This window comes from Oncorhynchus gorbuscha, linkage group LG03, assembly GCF_021184085.1.
Source record: "Oncorhynchus gorbuscha isolate QuinsamMale2020 ecotype Even-year linkage group LG03, OgorEven_v1.0, whole genome shotgun sequence".
NCBI lineage: Eukaryota > Metazoa > Chordata > Actinopteri > Salmoniformes > Salmonidae > Oncorhynchus > Oncorhynchus gorbuscha.
Genome location: NC_060175.1, coordinates 25,689,422 through 25,714,718, shown reverse-complemented (window position 1 = coordinate 25,714,718; position 25,297 = coordinate 25,689,422). Strand labels below are relative to the sequence as shown.

The 25,297-nt window shown below is 44.7% G+C and overlaps 1 protein-coding gene across 3 annotated transcripts in view; it reads left to right on the top strand.

The window, feature by feature from the left end:
- The window catches only part of LOC124029311 (receptor-type tyrosine-protein phosphatase gamma-like), a 274,161-nt gene that overhangs the window by 161,841 nt on the left and 87,023 nt on the right, over window positions 1-25,297 (top strand). For all 3 annotated transcript variants that reach the window (XM_046341087.1, XM_046341081.1, XM_046341073.1), the window contains exons 5-6: window positions 11,864-11,959; window positions 16,922-16,988. In XM_046341087.1, coding sequence (XP_046197043.1) covers window positions 11,864-11,959; window positions 16,922-16,988 — 163 coding nt within the window. The remainder of the gene's footprint in view (window positions 1-11,863; window positions 11,960-16,921; window positions 16,989-25,297) is intronic.

Genomic DNA, 25,297 nt, shown 5'->3' with positions numbered 1-25,297 from the left:
TTCTCAGAGTAAATGAATTTGGGAGCTGTACATTGATAGCATTAAGGCATGGAGTTAGGTCTTCGTGAAGAGTATAATCCTGCTGTGGATCCATGCTCACAGGGTTCGATACTGCAACAAAAACAGTCACATTTATGACCAATTGACTTGGCAGTTTGACACACATTTTTAATTGGTCGCAAGGGTGCCAGTGAGAAAAATGTACCTGGTCACATTAGTTTTTGGTTCACAATTAGCGATTTTTATCATCATGATTTATTCAAACATTAATGTGCAATTAACCAAAAACAGAAAACAACTGCACGGGAATGCGCCTATCTGTGTGTGTCAGGGCTCAACTGCACGGGAATGCCCCTATCTGTGTGTGTCAGGGCTCAACTGCACGGGAATGCCCCTATCTGTGTGTGTCAGGGCTCAACTGCACGGGAATGCCCCTATCTGTGTGTGTCAGGGCTCAACTGCGCGGGAATGCCCCTATCTGTGTGTGTCAGGGCTCAACTGCACGGGAATGCCCCTATCTGTGTGTGTCAGGGCTCAACTGCACGGGAATGCCCCTATCTGTGTGTGTCAGGGCTCAACTGCACAGGAATGCCCTATCTGTGTGTGTCAGGGCTCAACTGCACAGGAATGCCCCTATCTGTGTGTGTCAGGGCTCAACTGCACGGGAATGCCCCTATCTGTGTGTGTCAGGGCTCAACTGCACGGGAATGTCCCTATCTGTGTGTGTCAGGGCTCAACTGCACGGGAATGCCCCTATCTGTGTGTGTCAGGGCTCAACTGCACGGGAATGCCCCTATCTGTGTGTGTCAGGGCTCAACTGCACGGGAATGCCCCTATCTGTGTGTGTCAGGGCTCAACTTCACTTGAATGCCCCTATCTGTGTGTGTCAGGGCTCAACTTCACTTGAATGCCCCTATCTGTGTGTGTCAGGGCTCAACTTCACGGGAATGCCCCTATCTGTGTGTGTCAGGGCTCAACTTCACGGGAATGACCCTATCTGTGTGTGTCAGGGCTCAACTTCACTTGAATGCCCCTATCTGTGTGTGTCAGGGCTCAACTTCACTTGAATGCCCCTATCTGTGTGTGTCAGGGCTCAACTTCACTTGAATGCCCCTATCTGTGTGTGTCAGGGCTCAACTTCACTTGAATGCCCCTATCTGTGTGTGTCAGGGCTCAACTTCACTTGAATGCCCCTATCTGTGTGTGTCAGGGCTCAACTGCACGGGAATGCCCCTATCTGTGTGTGTCAGGGCTCAACTGCACGGGAATGCCCCTATCTGTGTGTGTCAGGGCTCAACTTCACGGGAATGTCCCTATCTGTGTGTGTCAGGGCTCAACTTCACTTGAATGCCCCTATCTGTGTGTGTCAGGGCTCAACTGCACGGGAATGACCCTATCTGTGTGTGTCAGGGCTCAACTGCACGGGAATGACCCTATCTGTGTGTGTCAGGGCTCAACTGCACGGGAATGACCCTATCTGTGTGTGTCAGGGCTCAACTTCACTTGAATGCCCCTATCTGTGTGTGTCAGGGCTCAACTTCACGGGAATGTCCCTATCTGTGTGTGTCAGGGCTCAACTGCACGGGAATGACCCTATCTGTGTGTGTCAGGGCTCAACTTCACTTGAATGCCCCTATCTGTGTGTGTCAGGGCTCAACTTCACGGGAATGTCCCTATCTGTGTGTGTCAGGGCTCAACTTCACTTGAATGCCCCTATCTGTGTGTGTCAGGGCTCAACTTCACGGGAATGCCCCTATCTGTGTGTGTCAGGGCTCAACTGCACGGGAATGACCCTATCTGTGTGTGTCAGGGCTCAACTTCACTTGAATGCCCCTATCTGTGTGTGTCAGGGCTCAACTTCACGGGAATGTCCCTATCTGTGTGTGTCAGGGCTCAACTTCACGGGAATGTCCCTATCTGTGTGTGTCAGGGCTCAACTTCACTTGAATGCCCCTATCTGTGTGTGTCAGAGCTCAACTGCACTTGAATGTCCCTATCTGTGTGTGTCAGGGCTCAACTTCACTTGAATGCCCCTATCTGTGTGTGTCAGGGCTTCTTCAATTGAATGCCCCTGTCAAAAAGTGTCAGGGGTCGACATGCATGGAAGGTTTTGGAAACCCTCTGGGTCAGTCAATAAAAAAAATGTTGTTATAATGCGATTTAACAAGGACAACACTAGGCTATATTTAAAAAAATTAAACAGATGGATTTGCTATGTCGATTATTCATCACATGTGCGCTACGCGCACACACAGAGTACAAGTCATTGAGAACACCTTCTTAATATTGAGTTGCACCCCCCTTTTGCCCTCAGAACAGCCTCAATTTGTCAGGGCATGGACCCTACAAGGTGTCGAAAGCATTCCACAGGGATGCTGGCCCATGTTGACTCCAATGATTCCCACTGTTTTGTCAAGTTGGCTGGATGTCCTTTGGGTGGTGGACCATTCTTTATACACACTGTTGAGTGTGAAAAACCCAGCATAATTGCAGTTCTTGACACAAAGGCACTTGAATATTTGGTCTTGCCCATTCACCCTCTAAATGGCACACAATCCATTTCTCAATTGCCTCAAGGCTTCAAAATATTTAACCTGTCTCCTTCCCTTCATCTACACTGATTAAAGTTGATTTAACAAGTGACATCAATAAGAGATCGTAGCTTGGAGGCAGGGCATGAAAGGGATAACGAATCCAGTTGTTTGTGTCATCAGTTTCAGGAAAGTACCTGCGTAATTGCACACCCAACTCACTCAGGTGCTTCTCTATATCACATTTGACATTGTCCGTAAGCTTGAGTTCATTTGCACACAAAAAAATGATACAATGATGTAAAGACCTGTGTGTTGTCCTTGTTATTGCAGACAGAGAAGAGCACATTGAATATTGTTGCGGAGAGTCCCTGTAATCCTAGATTCAGATCATTCAGGCGAGAAAAAACATCACCCAGATTGGCCAGTCGTGTGAGAAACTCGTCATCATTCAAGCGGTCAAACAAGTGAACATTTTGGTCAATAAAGAAAACTTTAAGCTCGTCTCTTAAAAGAAACGTGTCAATACTTTGCCCCTTGATAACCTGCACACTTCTGTATGTTGTAAAAGCGTTACATGGTCGCTGCCCATATCATTGCATAGTGCAGAAAATAAACAGAAGTTCAGGGGCCTTGCTTTAACAAAGTTAACCATTTTCACTGTAGTGTCCAAAACATTGTTCAAGTGTCAGGCATTCCCTTGGCAGCAAGAGCCTCTCGGTGGATGCTGCAGTGTAACCAAGTGGCGTCGGGAGCAACTGCTTGCACGCGTGTTACCACTCCACTATGTCTCCCTGTCATGGCTTTTGTGCCATCAGTACAGATACCAATACATCTTGACCACCAAAGTCCATTTGATGTCACAAAGCTGTCCAGTACTGTAAAAACATCCTCTCCTGTTGTCCAGGTTTCCAGTGGTTTTCAGAAGAGGATGTCTTCCTCAGTTGACCCCCCATGAACGTAACAGACATATACAAGGAGCTGTGCCAGGCCCGCCACGTCTGTTGACTCATCCAGCTTAACGCATAGAATTCACTGGCTTGTATGCAAAGCAGTAATTGATTCAAAACATCTCCTGTCATGTCACTGATTCGTCGTGAAACAGTGTTGTTTGATGAAAGCATTGTCTGTGTAGTTTTTTTGGCCTTTTCCCCCAGCATTGTCTGAGCCATATCTGCGGCAGAATTATGTCCTCCACAATAGTATGGGGCTTGCCTGTCCTAGCCACACAGTAGCTCACCATATAAGACGCTTCTAGCCCCTTCGTATTAATGGTATCTGTTGCTTTTATACATGTCTTACTACTTGAAAGTCACCTTAATTCTCGCTCAAAAAACTCCTGTGGCTTATTTTTCAAACATCTGCTTGTTTGTAGGTGACCAAATACTTATTTTCCACCATAATTTGCAAATAAATTCATTAAAAATCCTACAATGTGATTTTCTGGATTTTTTTTCTCATTTTGTCTGTCATAGTTGAAGTGTACCTATGATGACAATTACAGGCCTCTCTCATCTTTTTAAGTGGGAGAACTTGCACAATTGGTGGCTGACTAAATACTTTTTTGCCCCACTGTATGCACACACCACTTTTCTGTTGTTTTTTTTTAACAAGGTATTTTTGGAATTTCACAATTTCACTTTTGTGGATGTCCATTACATGAAATGCAAATGGGCTGAATACTTTTGCAAGGCACTGTATAGCACACAATAGTTTACATACAGCAGGTTTGTAAAGGACCAAAGATGTTGGTCTGCTTCGTGTGGAACAATGGCACTGCAGTGGATAGCAGCTGGTTTACTATTTTGTATGTTTTTTTTGGCGCCCATCTTAACTTTTTTTTGTAAGTTTCCACCATCGTTTCCTATGACCGGAAAGAGATTCTGGACATCAGAACAGCGATCACTTACCACAAATGTGATGAAGAGTTCTACTTCAACGAGTGGGAGGCGCAGGACATACTGCTCCCTGGACCAGGCCCTAATCCCCGAACTCGGAAAAGAAAAAGGCAGCGTTAGAGAGGCCAACGTACGGGCACCCTGAAAAATCTACGTCGGCGAGTACATAAACCACCTCTACTCAATCTGGACATGCTCTGTTTAAGACTATCCTATCGTCAGGACCTGAAGAACAGTAATATCCTGTTTCTCTGAGTCATTTGTTGAACAAGGACAAAGATAATATATATCTAGCTGGTTTTTCTATGCATCGGCAGGACAGAACGGCAGCGTCAGCGTAACTCAAGGGGGAGGTGTGTGTCACTTTGTTAACTCTAGTAATCTCTAATGTTAAGGACGTCTCGAGCTGCTGCTCGTCTGAGTTCGAATACCTCAGGATAAGCTGTAGACCATACTAGGCTTTACCGTATTCCTGCTATACCGTATTCCTGGGTATTTGGAAATGGCCACGGGATGGTTTTTCAATACCTTCAATACCGTTGAAACTATTTCTTATGTTTTTCAATACATTTTAATATTTGTAGCTATTTTTTAAGTCAAAACCAACAGTCAACTTGTGCAATTCCTTAGGAGATAAAGCAGATTGCGTTCTTATTTCACCTGTCACATTATTTTACATTATGAAGCTTAGTTCCCCAGCACAGTTGAGCCAGTCACGTGCTTGTAAATAGCACAACAGGAGAAAAAGATGTCCCACTGTCTATTGACACGGGTCACGTTTTATATTGAAAGTCAAGTGTTTCTTTGCTTTCATAGACTGATCAGGGACGTGCAACTATAGTTTTCATTCACATTAGTGCAACACATTCGGCATAAAATAGCTTCATTTCCATCAGATGACAAAAGAAGTGCAACTCTATTTGGCTGGCAGCCACACAAGTAAATGAGCTTACATTGAAAAAACAAAAACCATGCATAGCCATCATATTTATAATGTTTAGGCCTATCATAGAAAGAATGTAGCCAGCGATATTTCCTATTGTTTTGCTTACAGTTCATCCGGTAATACCATATAACCTGGGGTGAGAGAAAGACTGTATGAAGATATGGAAATCTGGATACTGACCTACCCTAGACCGTACTACTTAGAAAGGGGGCAAATACGTTTTCACGGCACTGTATGTGAGAATGCTGTTTATTGACTACAGCTCAGTGTTCAACACCTTAGAGCCCTCGAAGCTCATCACTAAGCTAAGGACCCTGGGACTGACTACCTCCCTCTGCAACTGGATCCTGGACTAGTGGAGTGGGTCGAGCGCTTCAAGTTCCTCAGTGTCCACATCAATAAGGATCTACCATGGTCCACACACACCAACACAGTCATGAAGAGCCTCTTCCCCCTCTTGAGACTGTAAAGATTTGGCATGAGCCCTTAGATCCTAAAAATGTTCTACAGCTGCACCTTTGAGAGCATCTTGACTGGCTGCATCACCGCTTGGTATAGCAACTGCTTGGCTTACAAACGCAAAGCTCTACACAGGGCAGTGCATACGGCCCAGTCCTCACTGGGGCCAAGCTCCCTGCAATCCAGGACCTCTATACCAGGTGGTGTCAGAGGAAGGCACCAAATTCTCCAGCCACCAAAGTCATAGATTGTTCTCTCTGTTACCGCACGGAAAGCGGTACCGATGCAGTCTGGAACCAACAGGATCCTGAACATCTTCTACCCCCAAACCATAAGACTGCTAAATAGTTAGTCCAGGTAGCTATTTGGTTAACTATTTAACTATCTGCATTCACCATTTTTGCACAATTTCTTTTGACTCATCACATATGCTGCTGGTACTGTTTATTGTCTGTCACTTTATTCCTGGTTATATGTTACATCGTACCCCTACACTATAGTGGGCTCCTGAGTGGTGCAGCGGTCTAAGGCACTGAATCTCAGTGCAAGAGGTATCACTATAGTATCTGGTTTGAATCCAGGCTATATCACATCCGGCCATGATTAGTCCCATAGGGCGGTGCACAATTGGCTCAGGGTTGGCCAGAGTAGGCTGTCATTGTAAATAAGAATTTGTTCTTAACTGACTTGCCTGGTTAAATAAGAAAATGCATATTTATAGTTATTCACTGTGTAAGTATTATTACTTTAAAGCGTTTCACAGTTAGTTTACACATGTTGTTTACGAAGCATGTGACAAATAACATTTGACAGATTTCTATTTTTGCCGTGTAAAGAATATTGCCTTACTGGTATTGTCCCAGTCCTAGTAGAACCCTGCTGCTACTGTCAGAACAGTACAGCACTGGGGTGTGTGATTATGCTTCTGTAAGTACAGCAGCATACAGTATTACAGTACAGCACTGGGGTGTGTGATTATGCTTCTGTAAGTACAGCAGCATACAGTATTACAGTACAGCACTGGGATGTGTGATTATGTTTCTATAAGTACAGCAGCATACAGTATTACAGTACAGCACTGGGGTGTGTGATTATGTTTCTATAAGTACAGCAGCATACAGTATTACAGTACAGCACTGGGATATGTGATTATGTTTCTATAAGTACAGCAGCATACAGTATTACAGTACAGCACTGGGGTGTGTGATTATGCTTCTATAAGCACAGCAGCATACAGTATTACAGTACAACACTGGGATGTGTGGTAAGTACAGCAGCATACAGTATTACAGTACAACACTGGGATGTGTGGTAAGTACAGCAGCATACAGTATTACAGTACAACACTGGGATGTGTGGTAAGTACAGCAGCATACAGTACAACACTGGGATGTGTGGTAAGTACAGCAGCATACAGTATTACAGTACAACACTGGGATGTGTGGTAAGTACAGCAGCATACAGTATTACAGTACAACACTGGGATGTGTGGTAAGTACAGCAGCATACAGTATTACAGTACAACACTGGGATGTGTGGTAAGTACAGCAGCATACAGTATTACAGTACAACACTGGGATGTGTGGTATACAGTACAGTATTACAGTGGGTGATGTGATTATGTAAGTACAGCAGCATACAGTATTACAGTACAACACTGGGATGTGTGATTATGCTTCTGTAAGTACAGCAGCATACAGTATTACAGTACAACACTGGGATGTGTGATTATGCTTCTGTAAGTACAGCAGCATACAGTATTACAGTACAACACTGGGATGTGTGATTATGCTTCTGTAAGTACAGCAGCATACAGTATTACAGTACAACACTGGGATGTGTGATTATGCTTCTGTAAGTACAGCAGCATACAGTATTACAGTACAACACTGGGATGTGTGATTATGCTTCTGTAAGTACAGCAGCATACAGTATTACAGTACAACACTGGGATGTGTGATTATGCTTCTGTAAGTACAGCTGCATACAGTATTACAGTACAACACTGGGATGTGTGATTATGCTTCTGTAAGTACAGCAGCATACAGTATTACAGTACAACACTGGGATGTGTGATTATGCTTCTGTAAGTACAGCTGCATACAGTATTACAGTACAACACTGGGATGTGTGATTATGCTTCTGTAAGTACAGCTGCATACAGTATTACAGTATAACACTGGGATGTGTGATTATGCTTCTATAAGTACAGCTGCATACAGTATTACAGTATAACACTGGGATGTGTGATTATGCTTCTATAAGTACAGCTGCATACAGTATTACAGTACAACACTGGGATGTGTGATTATGCTTCTATAAGTACAGCTGCATACAGTATTACAGTATAACACTGGGATGTGTGATTATGTTTCTATAAGTACAGCAGCATACAGTATTACAGTACAGCACTGGGGTGTGTGATTATGTTTCTATAAGTACAGCAGCATACAGTATTACAGTACAGCACTGGGATATGTGATTATGTTTCTATAAGTACAGCAGCATACAGTATTACAGTACAGCACTGGGGTGTGATTATGCTTCTATAAGCACAGCAGCATACAGTATTACAGTACAACACTGGGATGTGTGGTAAGTACAGCAGCATACAGTATTACAGTACAACACTGGGATGTGTGATTATGCAGCATTATTACAGTACAACACTGGGATGTGTGGTAAGTACAGCAGCATACCGTATTACAGTACAACACTGGGATGTGTGGTAAGTACAGCAGCATACAGTATTACAGTACAACACTGGGATGTGTGGTAAGTACAGCAGCATACAGTATTACAGTACAACACTGGGATGTGTGGTAAGTACAGCAGCATACAGTATTACAGTACAACACTGGGATGTGTGGTAAGTACAGCAGCATACAGTATTACAGTACAACACTGGGATGTGTGGTAAGTACAGCAGCATACAGTATTACAGTACAGCACTGTGGTGTGTGATTATGCTTCTGTAAGTACAGCAGCATACAGTATTACAGTACAACACTGGGATGTGTGATTATGCTTCTGTAAGTACAGCAGCATACAGTATTACAGTACAACACTGGGATGTGTGATTATGCTTCTGTAAGTACAGCAGCATACAGTATTACAGTACAACACTGGGATGTGTGATTATGCTTCTGTAAGTACAGCAGCATACCGTATTACAGTACAACACTGGGATGTGTGATTATGCTTCTGTAAGTACAGCAGCATACAGTATTACAGTACAACACTGGGATGTGTGATTATGCTTCTGTAAGTACAGCTGCATACAGTATTACAGTACAACACTGGGATGTGTGATTATGCTTCTGTAAGTACAGCTGCATACAGTATTACAGTACAACACTGGGATGTGTGATTATGCTTCTGTAAGTACAGCAGCATACAGTATTACAGTACAACACTGGGATGTGTGATTATGCTTCTGTAAGTACAGCTGCATACAGTATTACAGTACAACACTGGGATGTGTGATTATGCTTCTGTAAGTACAGCTGCATACAGTATTACAGTATAACACTGGGATGTGTGATTATGCTTCTATAAGTACAGCTGCATACAGTATTACAGTATAACACTGGGATGTGTGATTATGCTTCTATAAGTACAGCTGCATACAGTATTACAGTACAACACTGGGATGTGTGATTATGCTTCTATAAGTACAGCTGCATACAGTATTACAGTATAACACTGGGATGTGTGATTATGCTTCTGTAAGTACAGCTGCATACAGTATTACAGTACAACACTGGGATGTGTGATTATGCTTCTGTAAGTACAGCAGCATACAGTATTACAGTATAACACTGGGGTGTGTGGTAAGTACAGCAGCATACAGTATTACAGTATAACACTGGGATGTGTGGTAAGTACAGCAGCATACAGTATTACAGTACAACACTGGGATGTGTGGTAAGTACAGCAGCATACAGTATTACAGTACAACACTGGGGTGTGTGATTATGCTTCTGTAAGTACAGCAGCATACAGTTTTACAGTACAACACTGGGATGTGTGATTATGCTTCTGTAAGTACAGCTGCATACAGTATTACAGTACAACACTGGGATGTGTGATTATGCTTCTGTAAGTACAGCTGCATACAGTATTACAGTACACCACTGGGATGTGTGATTATGCTTCTGTAAGTACAGCAGCATACAGTATTACAGTACAACACTGGGATGTGTGATTATGCTTCTGTAAGTACAGCTGCATACAGTATTACAGTACAACACTGGGATGTGTGATTATGCTTCTGTAAGTACAGCAGCATACAGTATTACAGTACAACACTGGGATGTGTGATTATGCTTCTGTAAGTACAGCTGCATACAGTATTACAGTACAACACTGGGATGTGTGATTATGCTTCTGTAAGTACAGCTGCATACAGTATTACAGTATAACACTGGGATGTGTGATTATGCTTCTATAAGTACAGCTGCATACAGTTTTTACAGTATAACACTGGGATGTGTGATTATGCTTCTGTAAGTACAGCTGCATACAGTATTACAGTACAACACTGGGATGTGTGATTATGCTTCTGTAAGTACAGCAGCATACAGTATTACAGTAAAACACTGGGGTGTGTGGTAAGTACAGCAGCATACAGTATTACAGTATAACACTGGGATGTGTGGTAAGTACAGCAGCATACAGTATTACAGTACAACACTGGGATGTGTGGTAAGTACAGCAGCATACAGTATTACAGTACAACACTGGGGTGTGTGATTATGCTTCTGTAAGTACAGCAGCATACAGTTTTACAGTACAACACTGGGATGTGTGGTAAGTACAGCAGCATACAGTATTACAGTACAACACTGGGATGTGTGTTTATGCTTCTGTAAGTACAGCAGCATACAGTTTTACAGTACAACACTGGGATGTGTGGTAAGTACAGCAGCATACAGTATTACAGTACAACACTGGGATGTGTGTTTATGCTTCTGTAAGTACAGCAGCATACAGTTTTACAGTACAACACTGGGATGTGTGGTAAGTACAGCAGCATACAGTATTACAGTACAACACTGGGATGTGTGTTTATGCTTCTGTAAGTACAGCAGCATACAGTATTACAGTACAACACTGGGAAGTGTGATTATGCTTCTGTAAGTACAGCAGCATACAGTATTACAGTACAACACTGGGATGTGTGATTATGCTTCTGTAAGTACAGCAGCATACAGTATTACAGTACAACACTGGGATGTGTGATTATGCTTCTGTAAGTACAGCAGCATACAGTATTACAGTACAACACTGGGATGTGTGATTATGCTTCTGTAAGTACAGCAGCATACAGTATTACAGTACAACACTGGGAAGTGTGATTATGCTTCTGTAAGTACAGCAGCATACAGTATTACAGTACAACACTGGGATGTGTGATTATGCTTCTGTAAGTACAGCAGCATACAGTATTACAGTACAACACTGGGATGTGTGATTATGCTTCCGTGAGTACAGCAGCATACAGTATTACAGTACAACACTGGGATGTGTGGTAAGTACAGCAGCATACAGTATTACAGTACAACACTGGGATGTGTGATTATGCTTCTGTAAGTACAGCTGCATACAGTATTACAGTACAACACTGGGATGTGTGATTATGCTTCTGTAAGTACAGCTGCATACAGTATTACAGTACAACACTGGGATGTGTCATAACAGTGGGTTTGTGTGAGGTAGACAGAATGACAAAGAATAGGGGGGAAAGAGAAACTAGTATTTGTTTTACAAATGATTTTATAACCATTGAAAGTTACACTCTTTATTTGCATAGCAACCTACTGAAAGGAAATATGTTTTGTGTACCTGCCAGTGTTCACTGCATTCTGTCCAAATAACTGATTTATTTTGACGTGCTAGAACCACTTAAGAGCAACCTCTAATGTTCTGTCTGTTCTCTCGCTCTCTCTCTCGCTCTCGCTCTTGCTGTTTCTCTCCCCCTCTCTGTCTCTCTCTTTCTCTATCTCTTTCTCTCGCTCTCCTCACAGATGCAGATCTACCTGTACAATTCTGATGACTTTGACAGTCTCAGTGCGGCCATCAAGGAGAAACGCATGATTGCTGCACTGGCTGTGTTCTTTGAGGTAAGACTGGCTTTGGGCTGTGTTGTTAGAGGAGATATTTTGGGTTCAGTTGTTCCCAAACACAATGAAACAGGAGGGTAGAGGGTAGGAATATAGTGCTCATTGGGAAGTATGTACAACAGTAATGGATACTGATCGAAAGCTGCTTGCTCTCCTGAGGCACATGCAATCTTTCTTCCTTGTCCTCGCTTTACTTCCAACTTCCCATATCCCTGAAAGAGAAGCACAGACAGACAGATAGATATCTTCAGGGAGTCATTACGGTGAAAGAGAAGCACAGACAGACAGGTGTCTTCAAGGAGTCATTACGGTGAAAGAGAAGCACAGACAGACAGACAGGTGTCTTCAGGGAGTCATTACGGTGAAAGAGAAGCACAGACAGACAGACAGACAGACGGGTGTCTTCAGGGAGTCATTACGGTGAAAGAGAAGCACAGACAGACAGACAGACAGACAGGTGTCTTCAGGGAGTCATTACGGTGAAAGAGAAGCACAGACAGACAGACAGGTGTCTTCAGGGAGTCATTACGGTGAAAGAGAAGCACAGACAGACAGACAGACAGACGGGTGTCTTCAGGGAGTAATTACGGTGAAAGAGAAGCACAGACAGACAGACAGACAGACGGGTGTCTTCAGGGAGTAATTACGTCACAGACAGACAGACAGACAGACGGGTGTCTTCAGGGAGTCATTACGGTGAAAGAGAAGCACAGACAGACAGACAGACAGACGGGTGTCTTCAGGGAGTAATTACGGTGAAAGAGAAGCACAGACAGACAGACAGACAGGTGTCTTCAGGGAGTCATTACGGTGAAAGAGAAGCACAGACAGACAGACAGACAGGTGTCTTCAGGGAGTCATTACGGTGAAAGAGAAGCACAGACAGACAGTTGTTTTCAGGGAGTCATTACGGTGAAAGAGAAGCACAGACAGACAGACAGGTGTCTTCAGGAGTCATTACGGTGAAAGAGAAACACAGACAGGTGTCTTCAGGGAGTCATTACGGTGAAAGAGAAGCACAGACAGACAGGTGTCTTCAAGGAGTCATTACGGTGAAAGAGAAGCACAGACAGGTGTCTTCAGGAAGTCATTACGGTGGAAGAGAAGCACAGACAGACAGACAGGTGTCTTCAGGAAGTCATTACGGTGGAAGAGAAGCACAGACAGACAGACAGGTGTCTTCAGGAAGTCATTACGGTGAAAGAGAAGCACAGACAGACAGGTGTCTTCAAGGAGTCATTACGGTGAAAGAGAAGCACAGACAGGTGTCTTCAGGAAGTCATTACGGTGGTAGAGAAGCACAGACAGACAGACAGGTGTCTTCAGGAAGTCATTACGGTGGAAGAGAATCACAGACAGACAGACAGGTGTCTTCAGGAAGTCATTACGGTGACAGAGAAGCACAGACAGGTGTCTTCAGGAAGTCATTACGGTGACAGAGAAGCACAGACAGAGTCAGAGAACAAGGGCTTCCTCTGCCGCTATCTCTTAAAAATCCCCTCTTTACCTAAAAGAAAAGTATTTGTCCGTCTGCCTGCCTGTCTGTATTAGTATGTGGGTTGTTACAAAAAGCTATTGGACAAGTAGCTATATGGTATTCTAAATAAAAAAACAAATAAATATTTTATTTCTGCAATGAAATTAACCTTCTACTGAGCACACAAGGATGAGGACTCCACTTTGTTTCCCTGTTGGTTTGTATCTGTGCACTAACCTAGCATAATCACTCTCCAACATACACCCACAATGATCCATAACATGTTGGTACAATTATTTTAACATATTGGACCATGCATATAGCCTATGCACAGTCCATATTATCAGGTATGCTATTAAGAATAAGCATTATCACCTGTAGCCCAACTGATGCAGAATAGTGGCTAGAAATAAATAGGCTGAAGCATGAGGTTGTCTATCTGCATTTAGCCTATTGGACTATTCATTACAGATCCCAAATGGTTAGCATTCTATTGATGACTATTGTCCCAAAAATTGCATACGCACGGTGAATATAATGTAGGCCTACATGTTAGGATAACCTGCCACACGGAGTAACACGCCCCCTGCCTGTACTTCTCACAGAAACCACTTAATGTCACCACCCCCCCCAACACCTTCCCTGGTTGCCAAATGATTTTGAGGTAGGGTAGCGTTTTACCCTAAGTTACCCTACAGTTGACCTGTGTTACATTTAGTCCCACTCTCCCCTATGCACTCACAGCAAATTGCTGAGTAAAAGACAATGCATGAATTTATGCTTGATCCAAAAATGTGGTGCGTTGCCTCCGGAAGCATTCAGAGGCCAAATTCATCGCAGTGCGCCTCCCAAATTTTGTAACAATGCGGAGGGTGCCATATACATGACATGATTTCTTGATGGTATGTAGGGGCGGGAGTTCCTGTATAAACACAAACTCACTTCCTTGACAACTTCCTTCACACCAGCTCTGCTCAACAGCTCTGCTCAACAGAAGTATGAATGCCCTGACTTCTGCAGAGGACGTCTCACCATTAATGCAGCATGGAAAATGCAGATGTCGGATTGACCATGCAGTGCCTTTTAGGTGCTTAATAATGCCGCTGCTCTGGGACCCCCCTTTTTTCAACAAGGACCATTAAAACTGCTGTTTTCGCAATTTCAAGCAGTGTTGTGCATTGACTGCTTGTCAGAATGCATGTTTCCCTCCCTAGGGCACTCTCAACTTCAATGGGTCTCGAGAGGAATATTTATCTCACATAAAACACACAACAACAAGCCTACTAGGTAAATCCACTACATGACCAAAAGTATTTGGACACCTACTCGTCGAACATCTCATTTCAAAATCATAGGCATTAATATGGAGTTGGGTCCCCCTTTTCTGCTATAACAGCTTCCACTCTTCTGGGAAAGCTTTCCACTAGATGTTGGAACATTGCTGTGGGGACTTGCTTCCATTCAGCCATGAGCATTAGTGAAGTCGGGCACTGATGTTGGCCGATTAGGCCTTGCTCGCAGTAATCATTCCAATTCATGCCAAAGGTGTTCGATGGGGTTGAGGTCAGGGCTCTGTGCAGGCCAGTCAAGTTCATCCACAGCGATCTCAACAGACCTCACTTTGTGCACGGGGGCATTGTCATGCTGAAACAGGAAAGGGCCTTCCCCAAACTGTTGCCACAAAGACGTTAGCACAGAATAGTCTAGAATGTCATTGTATGCTGTAGCGTTAAGATTTCCCTTCACTGGAACAAACAAGTGTGAAAAACAGCCCCAGACCATTATTCCTCCTCTACCAAACTTTACAGTTGGTGCTATGCATTGGGACAGGTAGCATTCTCCTGGCTTCCGCCAAACCCAGATTCATCCATCGGACTGCCAGATGGTGAAGCGTGATTCAGCACTCCAGAGAAGTCCAATGGTGTCCAATGGCGACAAGCTTTACACCACTGACGCTTGGCATTGCGCATGGTAATTGTAGGCTTGTGTGAGGCTGCTCAGCCATGGGAACCCATTTCATGAAGCCCTCGACGAACAGTTATTGTGCTGACGTATCTTCCAGAGGCAGTTTAGAACTCAATGGTGAGTGTTGCAACCGAGGACAGACTAATTTTACACGCCGCACGCTTCAGCACTCGGCGGTCCCGTTCTGTGAGCTTGTGTGGCCTACCACTTCGCGGCTGAGCCGCTGTTGCTCCTAGATCTTTCCACTTCACAGTAACAGCACTTACAGTTGACTGGCGCAGCTCCAGCTGGGCAGACATTTGACAAACTGATATGTTGGAAAGGTGAAATCCTATGACGGTGCCACGTAAGTCACTGCACTCTTCAGTACGAGCCATTCTACTGCTAATGTTTGTCTATGGAGATTGCATGGCTGTGTGCTCCATTTTATACACTTGTCAGAAACAAGTGTGGCCCAAATAGCCGAATCCACTAATTTGAAGGGATGTTCACATACATTTGTATATTTAGGGTAGATAAACTATTAAAGTAAGTGGTTTTCTGATTCTTCTATTCAGTACTCGTTCTGGTTGCAGATGAAAAGTAAATATGGACTGTTCTAGCATCTTCAAAGTGCGCCTCAGCAGAATATATTTTTCATGTTCCATATTTTTTGGGGCGTGTCGGCAAGGATTTAGCCATGGCAACGCCACAGTAAAATGGCTGGTTCTATTTCTATTATACTGATGTGGTCTATCCTAACACTCAGAGCCACACAAACAAAGTGGCCGGCACAGTTCCTCTCTGACAGAGAGGCAGGCAGGGTAACCTTGTAGTTAGAGCGTTGGACTAGTAACCGAAAGGTTGCAAGTTCAAATCCCTGAGCTGACAAGGTACAAATCTGTCGTTCTGCCCCTGAACAGGCAGTTAACCCACTGTTCCTAGGCCGTCATTGTAAATTAGAATTTGTTCTTAACTGACTTGCCTTGTAAAATAAAGGTACAATTAAATGAGAAGGTTGGAGTGGGGACACAGGTGTTTCTAGGTCTGTGGCTAGACAACAACGGACCTTGTGTGATTGAAGACCTAAATGCTACCACTGTTTTTCTGACAGCCCTTCAGCAATCAGCATCAGCGCCAACACACATGTATCCCGCTGAATTACATTTTAAAGAGCAGGACACACGCCTGACACACATATACACACACACAGACACACCAGTTTACCATTTCTAATCGAGCTGCATTTGGGCTCCCTGAGGGTGTATGAATGGTCGCTAAGGGGTTCATATTATTATCCACATTCAGCACTTAGTTACAGACTATTACTCTCATTGGACTGACCTGAATTAGGAATGGGAAGGAAGATGAGGAGGAGGAGCGGCCCCCATATCTCAAACACTTTATCCCCTCTAAGTGTAAATAGCACATTGGGAATGTTGGTAATAAATGTGAAGCGTGTTCTGAACTGAGTGTGGGTACTGTAACTGCTGTTCAGGGCTGTCCTGTAAAATATCCTGTCTCTTGTTTGTTGTCTTCAGGTGGGGCGGAGAGACAATCCATCTGTAGAGCCCATCATCCAGGGACTGAAACGGGTGGTACACCACGGTGAGTATACCACGGACACTCACACTACTACTCTCTCTGTGTTGCTGTTCAACATCTTAGTCCTGTAGCACTTCTCAGTTAACTACAGAGTCAGCAGGGCCTCAGTCTTCCCACAGAAACACCGATATAAATACAGACACACTAATGATTGTTGAAGAGGTTCTTGGCTTTATCACTTTCGCTATAATTCATACTAATTATTGGATTTATATTGCGCTTTTCTACCAACTGAGGGACTTGAAGCGCTTTACATAGTAATGTGGAAACTCACCTCATCCACCATTTTTGTGCCAGAACACTCACCAGCTATCAGGTCGAGAGGTGAGGAGTGATTTTATACCAATTAGGAATGAGGGGGATGATATCAGGGATAATACCCCTACTCTTATGATAAATGCCATGGGATTTTTTTTAATTACCCCTTTTTCATGGTATCCAATTGGTATTTACAGTCGTCTCATCACTGTGTCTCCCGTACGGAAGTTCGAGAGGCGTGCATCATCCGAAACACAGCCCACACTGCTTCTTGACACAATGACCACTTAACCCAGAAGCCAGCCACACCAATGTGTCAGAGGAAACGCTGTACACCTGGTGACAGTGTCAGCATTCACTACACCCAGCCCGCCACAGGGGTCGCTAGTGCATGATGGGACAGGGACATCCCTGCCGACCAAACCCTCCCTTAACCCAGACGACACTGGGCCAATTATGCTTCGCCCCATGGGTCTCCCGATCACGACAGAGCCTGGACTTGAACCCAGAATCTCTAGTGGCACAGCTAGCACTGCCTTAGACCACTGTGCCACTCAGGAGGCCCTAGTTCCATGGGATTTTAATTACCACAGAGGGTCAGGACACCTTTTAGCTTCCCATCTGAAAGACAGCACCTTTTGCAGGGCAATGTCCACTTCACTGCTTTAGGGGCATTGGGATCTCCTTAGCCCTTCAACACCACTTCCATCAGAATCTGGTCTCCCATCCAGCCAGGACCCACCCTGCTTAGCTTCAGAAGCAAGCCAGCAGTGGGATGCAGGGTGGTTTGCGGCTGGCTATAGAGGTCACACACAAGAGCACTCAATGAATGTCCACAAAAAAATACAAATAAAAAAAGAGACAGAGAAATTATTTCCCAAGTTGTTGTTGTTTATGTTGTTTGTGAGGTTAATGTTTTGTTCATCACACATCTCCTTCACTGTCTATTTTCAGACATTACACATCTCCTTGACTGTCTATTTTCAGACCTCACACATCTCCCAGACGGTCTATTTTCAAACATCACACATCTCCCAGACGGTCTATTTTCAAACATCACACATCTACTTCACTGTCTATTTTCAGATATTACACATCTCCTTGACTGTCTATTTTCAGACATCACACATCTCCTTCACTGTCTATTTTCAGATATTACACATCTCCTTGACTGTCTATTTTCAAACATCACACATCTCCCAGACAGTCTATTTTCAGATATTACACATCTCCTTGACTGTCTATTTTCAAACATCACACATCTCCTTATTTTCAACATCTCTCCTTGACTGTCTATTTTCAGACATTTCTCCTTGACTGTCTTTTTTCAAACATCACACATCTCCTTGACTGTCTATTTTCAGACCTCACACATCTCCCAGACGGTCTATTTTCAAACATCACACATCTCCCAGACGGTCTATTTTCAAACATCACACATCTCCTTCACTGTCTATTTTCAGATATTACACATCTCCTTGACTGTCTATTTTCAGACATCACACATCTCCTTCACTGTCTATTTTCAGATATTACACATCTCCTTGACTGTCTATTTTCAAACATCACACATCTCCCAGACAGTCTATTTTCAGATATTACACATCTCCTTGACTGTCTATTTTCAAACATCACACATCTCCCAGACGGTCTATTTTCAAACATCACACATCTCCTTGACTGTCTATTTTCAGACATTACACATCTCCTTGACTGTCTATTTTCAAACATCACACATCTCCTTGACTGTCTATTTTCAGACATCACACATCTCCCAGACGGTCTATTTTCAAACATCACACATCTCCCAGACGGTCTATTTTCAAACATCACACATCTCCTTCACTGTCTATTTTCAGATATTACACATCTCCTTGACTGTCTATTTTCAAACATCACACATCTCCCAGACAGTCTATTTTCAGACATCACACATCTCCCAGACGGTCTATTTTCAGACATCACACATCTCCCAGACGGTCTATTTTCAGACATTACACATCTCCCAGACTGTCTGTACATCGAAATTCCGCGCCTCTCATCTGGTCTTCCATCCATTTGATTAAGCTTTTGGAGATACTTTACCTTGGCGTTTATTTTTAATCCCAAATTAGAGTCTGACCACAAGCTGTGAGCCCAGTCTTCCATCAAGAGGATGGAAGTACAGCGAGTTCCCACACCCTGCTTCACTCCCTGTGAAGCGCTGCAAAGAAGAGACAGAACAATTCATTGCATCTAAACCTCAATTTGTCAACACTCTGTCTCTCGCTCGCTCACACACACACACACACACACACACACACACACACACACACACACACACACACACACACACACACACACACACACACACACACACACACACACACACACACACACACACACACACACACACACACACACATAATTTACATACACAGCAGCAGCATCAGATGCATGCTTGCTTGTACCATTAATGTTTAATGCTAGGGTTACACAGATAGACATGCCTAGCTATGATGTGTATGGTCTGAAAGCGGAGTTAGCTGGTGTCGATGCAAACATGAGTAATGTCGTGTCTCAACCAGCCCGTATCCGGATGTGCTTTACCATGTTTCCCTAATCCCCTACTGCATCTGCCTAAACACACACACACACACACACACCGGCCTGAACGAATTGCCCCTCAGGGATTCATGAAGTTGTATTGCATATGGAGCCATGCCGCTGTGTATGTGTGCATGCACACTTTGTGTGTACCAACACATACAGCTGGGTTAACAATGTCCTACTGACGTAGTTCTCTTTATGTGGGTCCACTCAGAGACAGACGGACAGAAAACGTGTTAATGGAAGAAGGGAATAAACTGAGAGCATATGGTCTCATGCTGATTCATCTCACTCAACTGGAGCTCCTCCGTGCTTCTCTGGGTCTTTATCCCATTCATTACACTGACTATCTATACTGAATGATCTGCCATGGATGGAAGGGGGTAGAATGGGGCTAGCAGGCAAGTGGTATTGCTAGGTTTAGTGAACTAAAAAGCATGCTGGGTTGTGTTGTTCTGATGGTCCAAGGGAGGCTCCTGGTCCTCTGGCTGGGTACTTAAGCTATGTCCCAAATGTTACCCTATTCCCATAGTGCTCTGGTCAAGTAGTACACTACATAGGTGATAGGGTGCAATTTGGGACGCACGATACTGTCATCTTCTAGCTGGGTGGCGGTGATGGGCTTTCCACCAGCTTGTTAGCCTCAGCCATCCATTCATTAGCAGGTCTGAGGCAGCACCACCATACGGCACTGGGCTCTCTTACTGCTGAAACAACCCACGATGTCGGGAACAAAAAGGGGCTGTGCTGTCTGACTACTGAAACAACCCACAATGTCAGTAACAGAAAGGGGTTGTGCAGTCTGACTACTGAAACAACCCACGATGTCAGTAACAGAAAGGGGTTGTGCAGTCTGACTACTGAAACAACCCACAATGTCAGTAACAGAAAGGGGTTGTGCTGTCTGGCTACTGAAACAACCCATGATGTCAGTACCAGAAATGGGCTGTGCTGTCTGACTACTGAAACAACCCACGATGTCGGGAACAGAAAGGGTTGTGCTGTCTGGCTACTGAAACAACCCATGATGTCAGTAACAGAAAGGGGCTGTGCTGACTGACTACTGAAACAACCCACGATGTCGGGAACAGAAAGGGGCTGTGCTGTCTGACTACTGAAACAACCCACGATGTCGAGAACAGAAGGGGTTGTGCTGTCTGAGGTCAGGCGGTAGTAGAGATGCTGTGACTACTGAAACATACCATGATGTCGGGAACAGAAAGGGCTGTGCTGTCTGACTACTGAAACAACCCACGATGTCGGGAACAGAAAGGGTTGTGCTGTCTGACTACTGAAACAACCCATGATGTCAGGAACAGAAAGGGGCTGTGCTGACTGACTACTGAAACAACCCATGATGTCAGGAACAGAAAGGGGCTGTGCTGACTGACTACTGAAACAACCCATGATGTCAGGAACAGAAAGGGTTGTGCTGTCTGACTACTGAAACAACCCACGATGTCAGTAACAGAAAGGGGTTGTGCTGTCTGACTACTGAAACAACCCATGATGTCGGGAACAGAAAGGGGTTGTGCTGTCTGACTACTGAAACAACCCACGATGTCAGTAACAGAAAGGGGTTGTGCAGTCTGACTACTGAAACAACCCACGATGTCAGTAACAGAAAGGGGCTGTGCTGTCTGACTACTGAAACAACCCACGATGTCAGTAACAGAAAGGGGTTGTGCAGTCTGACTACTGAAACAACCCACGATGTCAGTAACAGAAAGGGGTTGTGCAGTCTGACTACTGAAACAACCCACGATGTCAGTAACAGAAAGGGGTTGTGCAGTCTGACTACTGAAACAACCCACGATGTCGGGAACAGAAAGGGTTGTGGTGTCTGGCTACTGAAACAACCCATGATGTCAGTAACAGAAATGGGCTGTGCTGTCTGACTACTGAAACAACCCACGATGTCGGGAACAGAAAGGGTTGTGCTGTCTGGCTACTGAAACAACCCATGATGTCAGTAACAGAAAGGGGCTGTGCTGACTGACTACTGAAACAACCCACGATGTCGGGAACAGAAAGGGGCTGTGCTGTCTGACTACTGAAACAACCCACGATGTCGAGAACAGAAGGGGTTGTGCTGTCTGAGGTCAGGCGGTAGTAGAGATGCTGTGACTACTGAAACATACCATGATGTCGGGAACAGAAAGGGCTGTGCTGTCTGACTACTGAAACAACCCACGATGTCGGGAACAGAAAGGGTTGTGCTGTCTGACTACTGAAACAACCCATGATGTCAGGAACAGAAAGGGGCTGTGCTGACTGACTACTGAAACAACCCATGATGTCAGGAACAGAAAGGGTTGCGCTGTCTGACTACTGAAACAACCCACGATGTCAGTAACAGAAAGGGTTGTGCTGTCTGACTACTGAAACAACCCACGATGTCAGTAACAGAAAGGGGCTGTGCTGTCTGACTACTGAAACAACCCACGATGTCAGGAACAGAAAGGGGCTGTGCTGTCTGACTACTGAAACAACCCATGATGTCAGGAACAGAAAGGGTTGTGCTGTCTGACTACTGAAACAACCCATGATGTCAGGAACAGAAAGGGGCTGTGCTGTCTGACTACTGAAACAACCCACGATGTCAGGAACAGAAAGGGGCTGTGCTGTCTGACTACTGAAACAACCCACAATGTCAGGAACAGAAAGGGGCTGTGCTGTCTGACTACTGAAACAACCCACGATGTCAGTAACAGAAAGGGGCTGTGCTGTCTGACTACTGAAACAACCCATGATGTCGGGAACAGAAAGGAGTTGTGCTGTCTGACTACTGAAACAACCCATGATGTCAGTAACAGAAAGGGGTTGTGCTGTCTGACTACTGAAACAACCCATGATGTCGGGAACAGAAAGGGGTTGTGCTGTCTGACTACTGAAACAACCCACGATGTCAGTAACAGAAAGGGGCTGTGCTGTCTGACTACTGAAACAACCCATGATGTCGGGAACAGAAAGGAGTTGTGCTGTCTGACTACTGAAACAACCCATGATGTCAGTAACAGAAAGGGGTTGTGCTGTCTAACTACTGAAACAACCCATGATGTCGGGAACAGAAAGGGGTTGTGCTGTCTGACTACTGAAACAACCCACGATGTCAGTAACAGAAAGGGGCTGTGCTGTCTGACTACTGAAACAACCCACGATGTCAGTAACAGAAAGGGGCTGTGCTGACTGACTACTGAAACAACCCACGATGTCAGTAACAGAAAGGGGTTGTGCTGTCTGACTACTGAAACAACCCACGATGTCAGTAACAGAAAGGGGTTGTGCTGTCTGACTACTGAAACAACCCATGATGTCAGTAACAGAAAGGGGCTGTGCTGTCTGACTAATGAAACAACCCATGATGTCAGTAACAGAAAGGGGCTGTGCTGTCTGACTACTGAAACAACCCACGATGTCAGTAACAGAAAGGGGCTGTGCTGTCTGACTACTGAAACAACCCATGATGTCAGTAACAGAAAGGGGCTGTGCTGTCTGACTACTGAAACAACCCACGATGTCGGGAACAGAAAGGGTTGTGCTGTCTGACTACTGAAACAACCCATGATGTCGGGAACAGAAAGGGGCTGTGCTGTCTGACTACTGAAACAACCCACGATGTCAGTAACAGAAAGGGGTTGTGCTGTCTGACTAATGAAACAACCCATGATGTCAGTAACAGAAAGGAGTTGTGCTGTCTGACTACTGAAACAACCCATGATGTCGGTAACAGAAAGGAGTTGTGCTGTCTGACTACTGAAACAACCCATGATGTCGGTAACAGAAAGGGGCTGTGCTGTCTGACTACTGAAACAACCCACGATGTCAGTAACAGAAAGGGGTTGTGCTGTCTGACTACTGAAACAACCCATGATGTCAGTAACAGAAAGGAGTTGTGCTGTCTGACTACTGAAACAACCCATGATGTCGGTAACAGAAAGGGGCTGTGCTGTCTGACTACTGAAACAACCCATGATGTCGGTAACAGAAAGGGGCTGTGCTGTCTGACTAATGAAACAACCCATGATGTCGGTAACAGAAAGGGGTTGTGCTGTCTGACTAATGAAACAACCCATGATGTCAGTAACAGAAAGGGGCTGTGCTGTCTGACTACTGAAACAACCCATGAACTCTCTCCCTGTGGTTACAGCGGGCTACAACAGCCTCTAAACACTGGAGGATGTATCCAAGGAGGGAACTCTCTCTCCCTGTGGTTACAGCGGGCTACAGCAGCCTCTAAACACGGGAGGATGTATCCAAGGAGGGAACTCTCTCCCTGTGGTTACAGCGGGCTACAGCAGCCTCTAAACACGGGAGGATGTATCCAAGGAGGGAACTGTCTCTCCCTGTGGTTACAGCAGGCTACAGCAGCCCATCGATGGATTAGTTGTCAGAGCAGGACACTTATCTGATCGTCCTCCTCCTCCTCTTCCTCTCCTTTCTGTTAAGCCCTGATGTTGCCAAACAAATGCCAGAAGGAGGTTTTTAGGCAGGAAATCTCCATGTAAAACAGGACGCCAGCGAAAAATCTCTTAGAGTGATGTTCCCAATAACTGTCAGTTGTAAATAAACACAGATCCTCCAACCTGATTTTAAATAAAATACTAGACCTATGGGTGATTATGCACAGTAAATAAAAGACACAATATGTCTATTTTCTATTTAAATATGTGGGAATAATCTACACTTTGTTTACAGTATGTGGGTCTCTGAGTGTGTGTGGGTCTCTGAGTACACCTATGTGAGAATTCTGTTCATTGACTACAGCTCAGCGTTCAACACCATAGTGCTCACTAAGCTCATCACTAAGCTAAGGACTCTGGGACTAAACGCCTCCCACTGTAACTGGATCCTGGACTTCCTGGCGGGCCGCCCCCAGGCGGTAAGAGTAGGCAACAACACATCTGCCACACTGATCCTCAACACTGGGGCCCCTCAGGGGTATGTACTTAGTCCCCACTTGTAATCCCTGTTCACCCAAGACTGCGTGGCCAAACACGACTCCAACACCATCATTAAGTTTGCTGACGACACAACAGTGGTAGGCCTGATCACCAACAATGAGACAGCCTATAGGGAGGTGGTCAGAGAACTGGCAGTGTGGTGCCAGGACAACAACCTCTCCCTCAATGTGAGTAAGGCAAAGGAAATTATCGTGGACTACAGGAAAAGGAGGGCCGAACAGGCCCCCATTTACATCGACGGGGCTGTAGTGGAGCTGGTCGAGAGTTTCAAGTTCCTTGGTGTCCACATAACCAACAAACTATCATGGTCCAAACATACCAAGAAAGTCATAAAGAGGGCACGACAAAACATTTTCCCCCCCAGGAGACTGAAAAGATTTGGCATGGGATCCTCAAAAGGTTCTACAGCTGCACCATCGAGAGCATCCTGACTGGTTGCATCACCGCCTGGTATGGCAACTGCTCAGCATCTGACCATAAGGTGCTACAGGGGGTAACTCT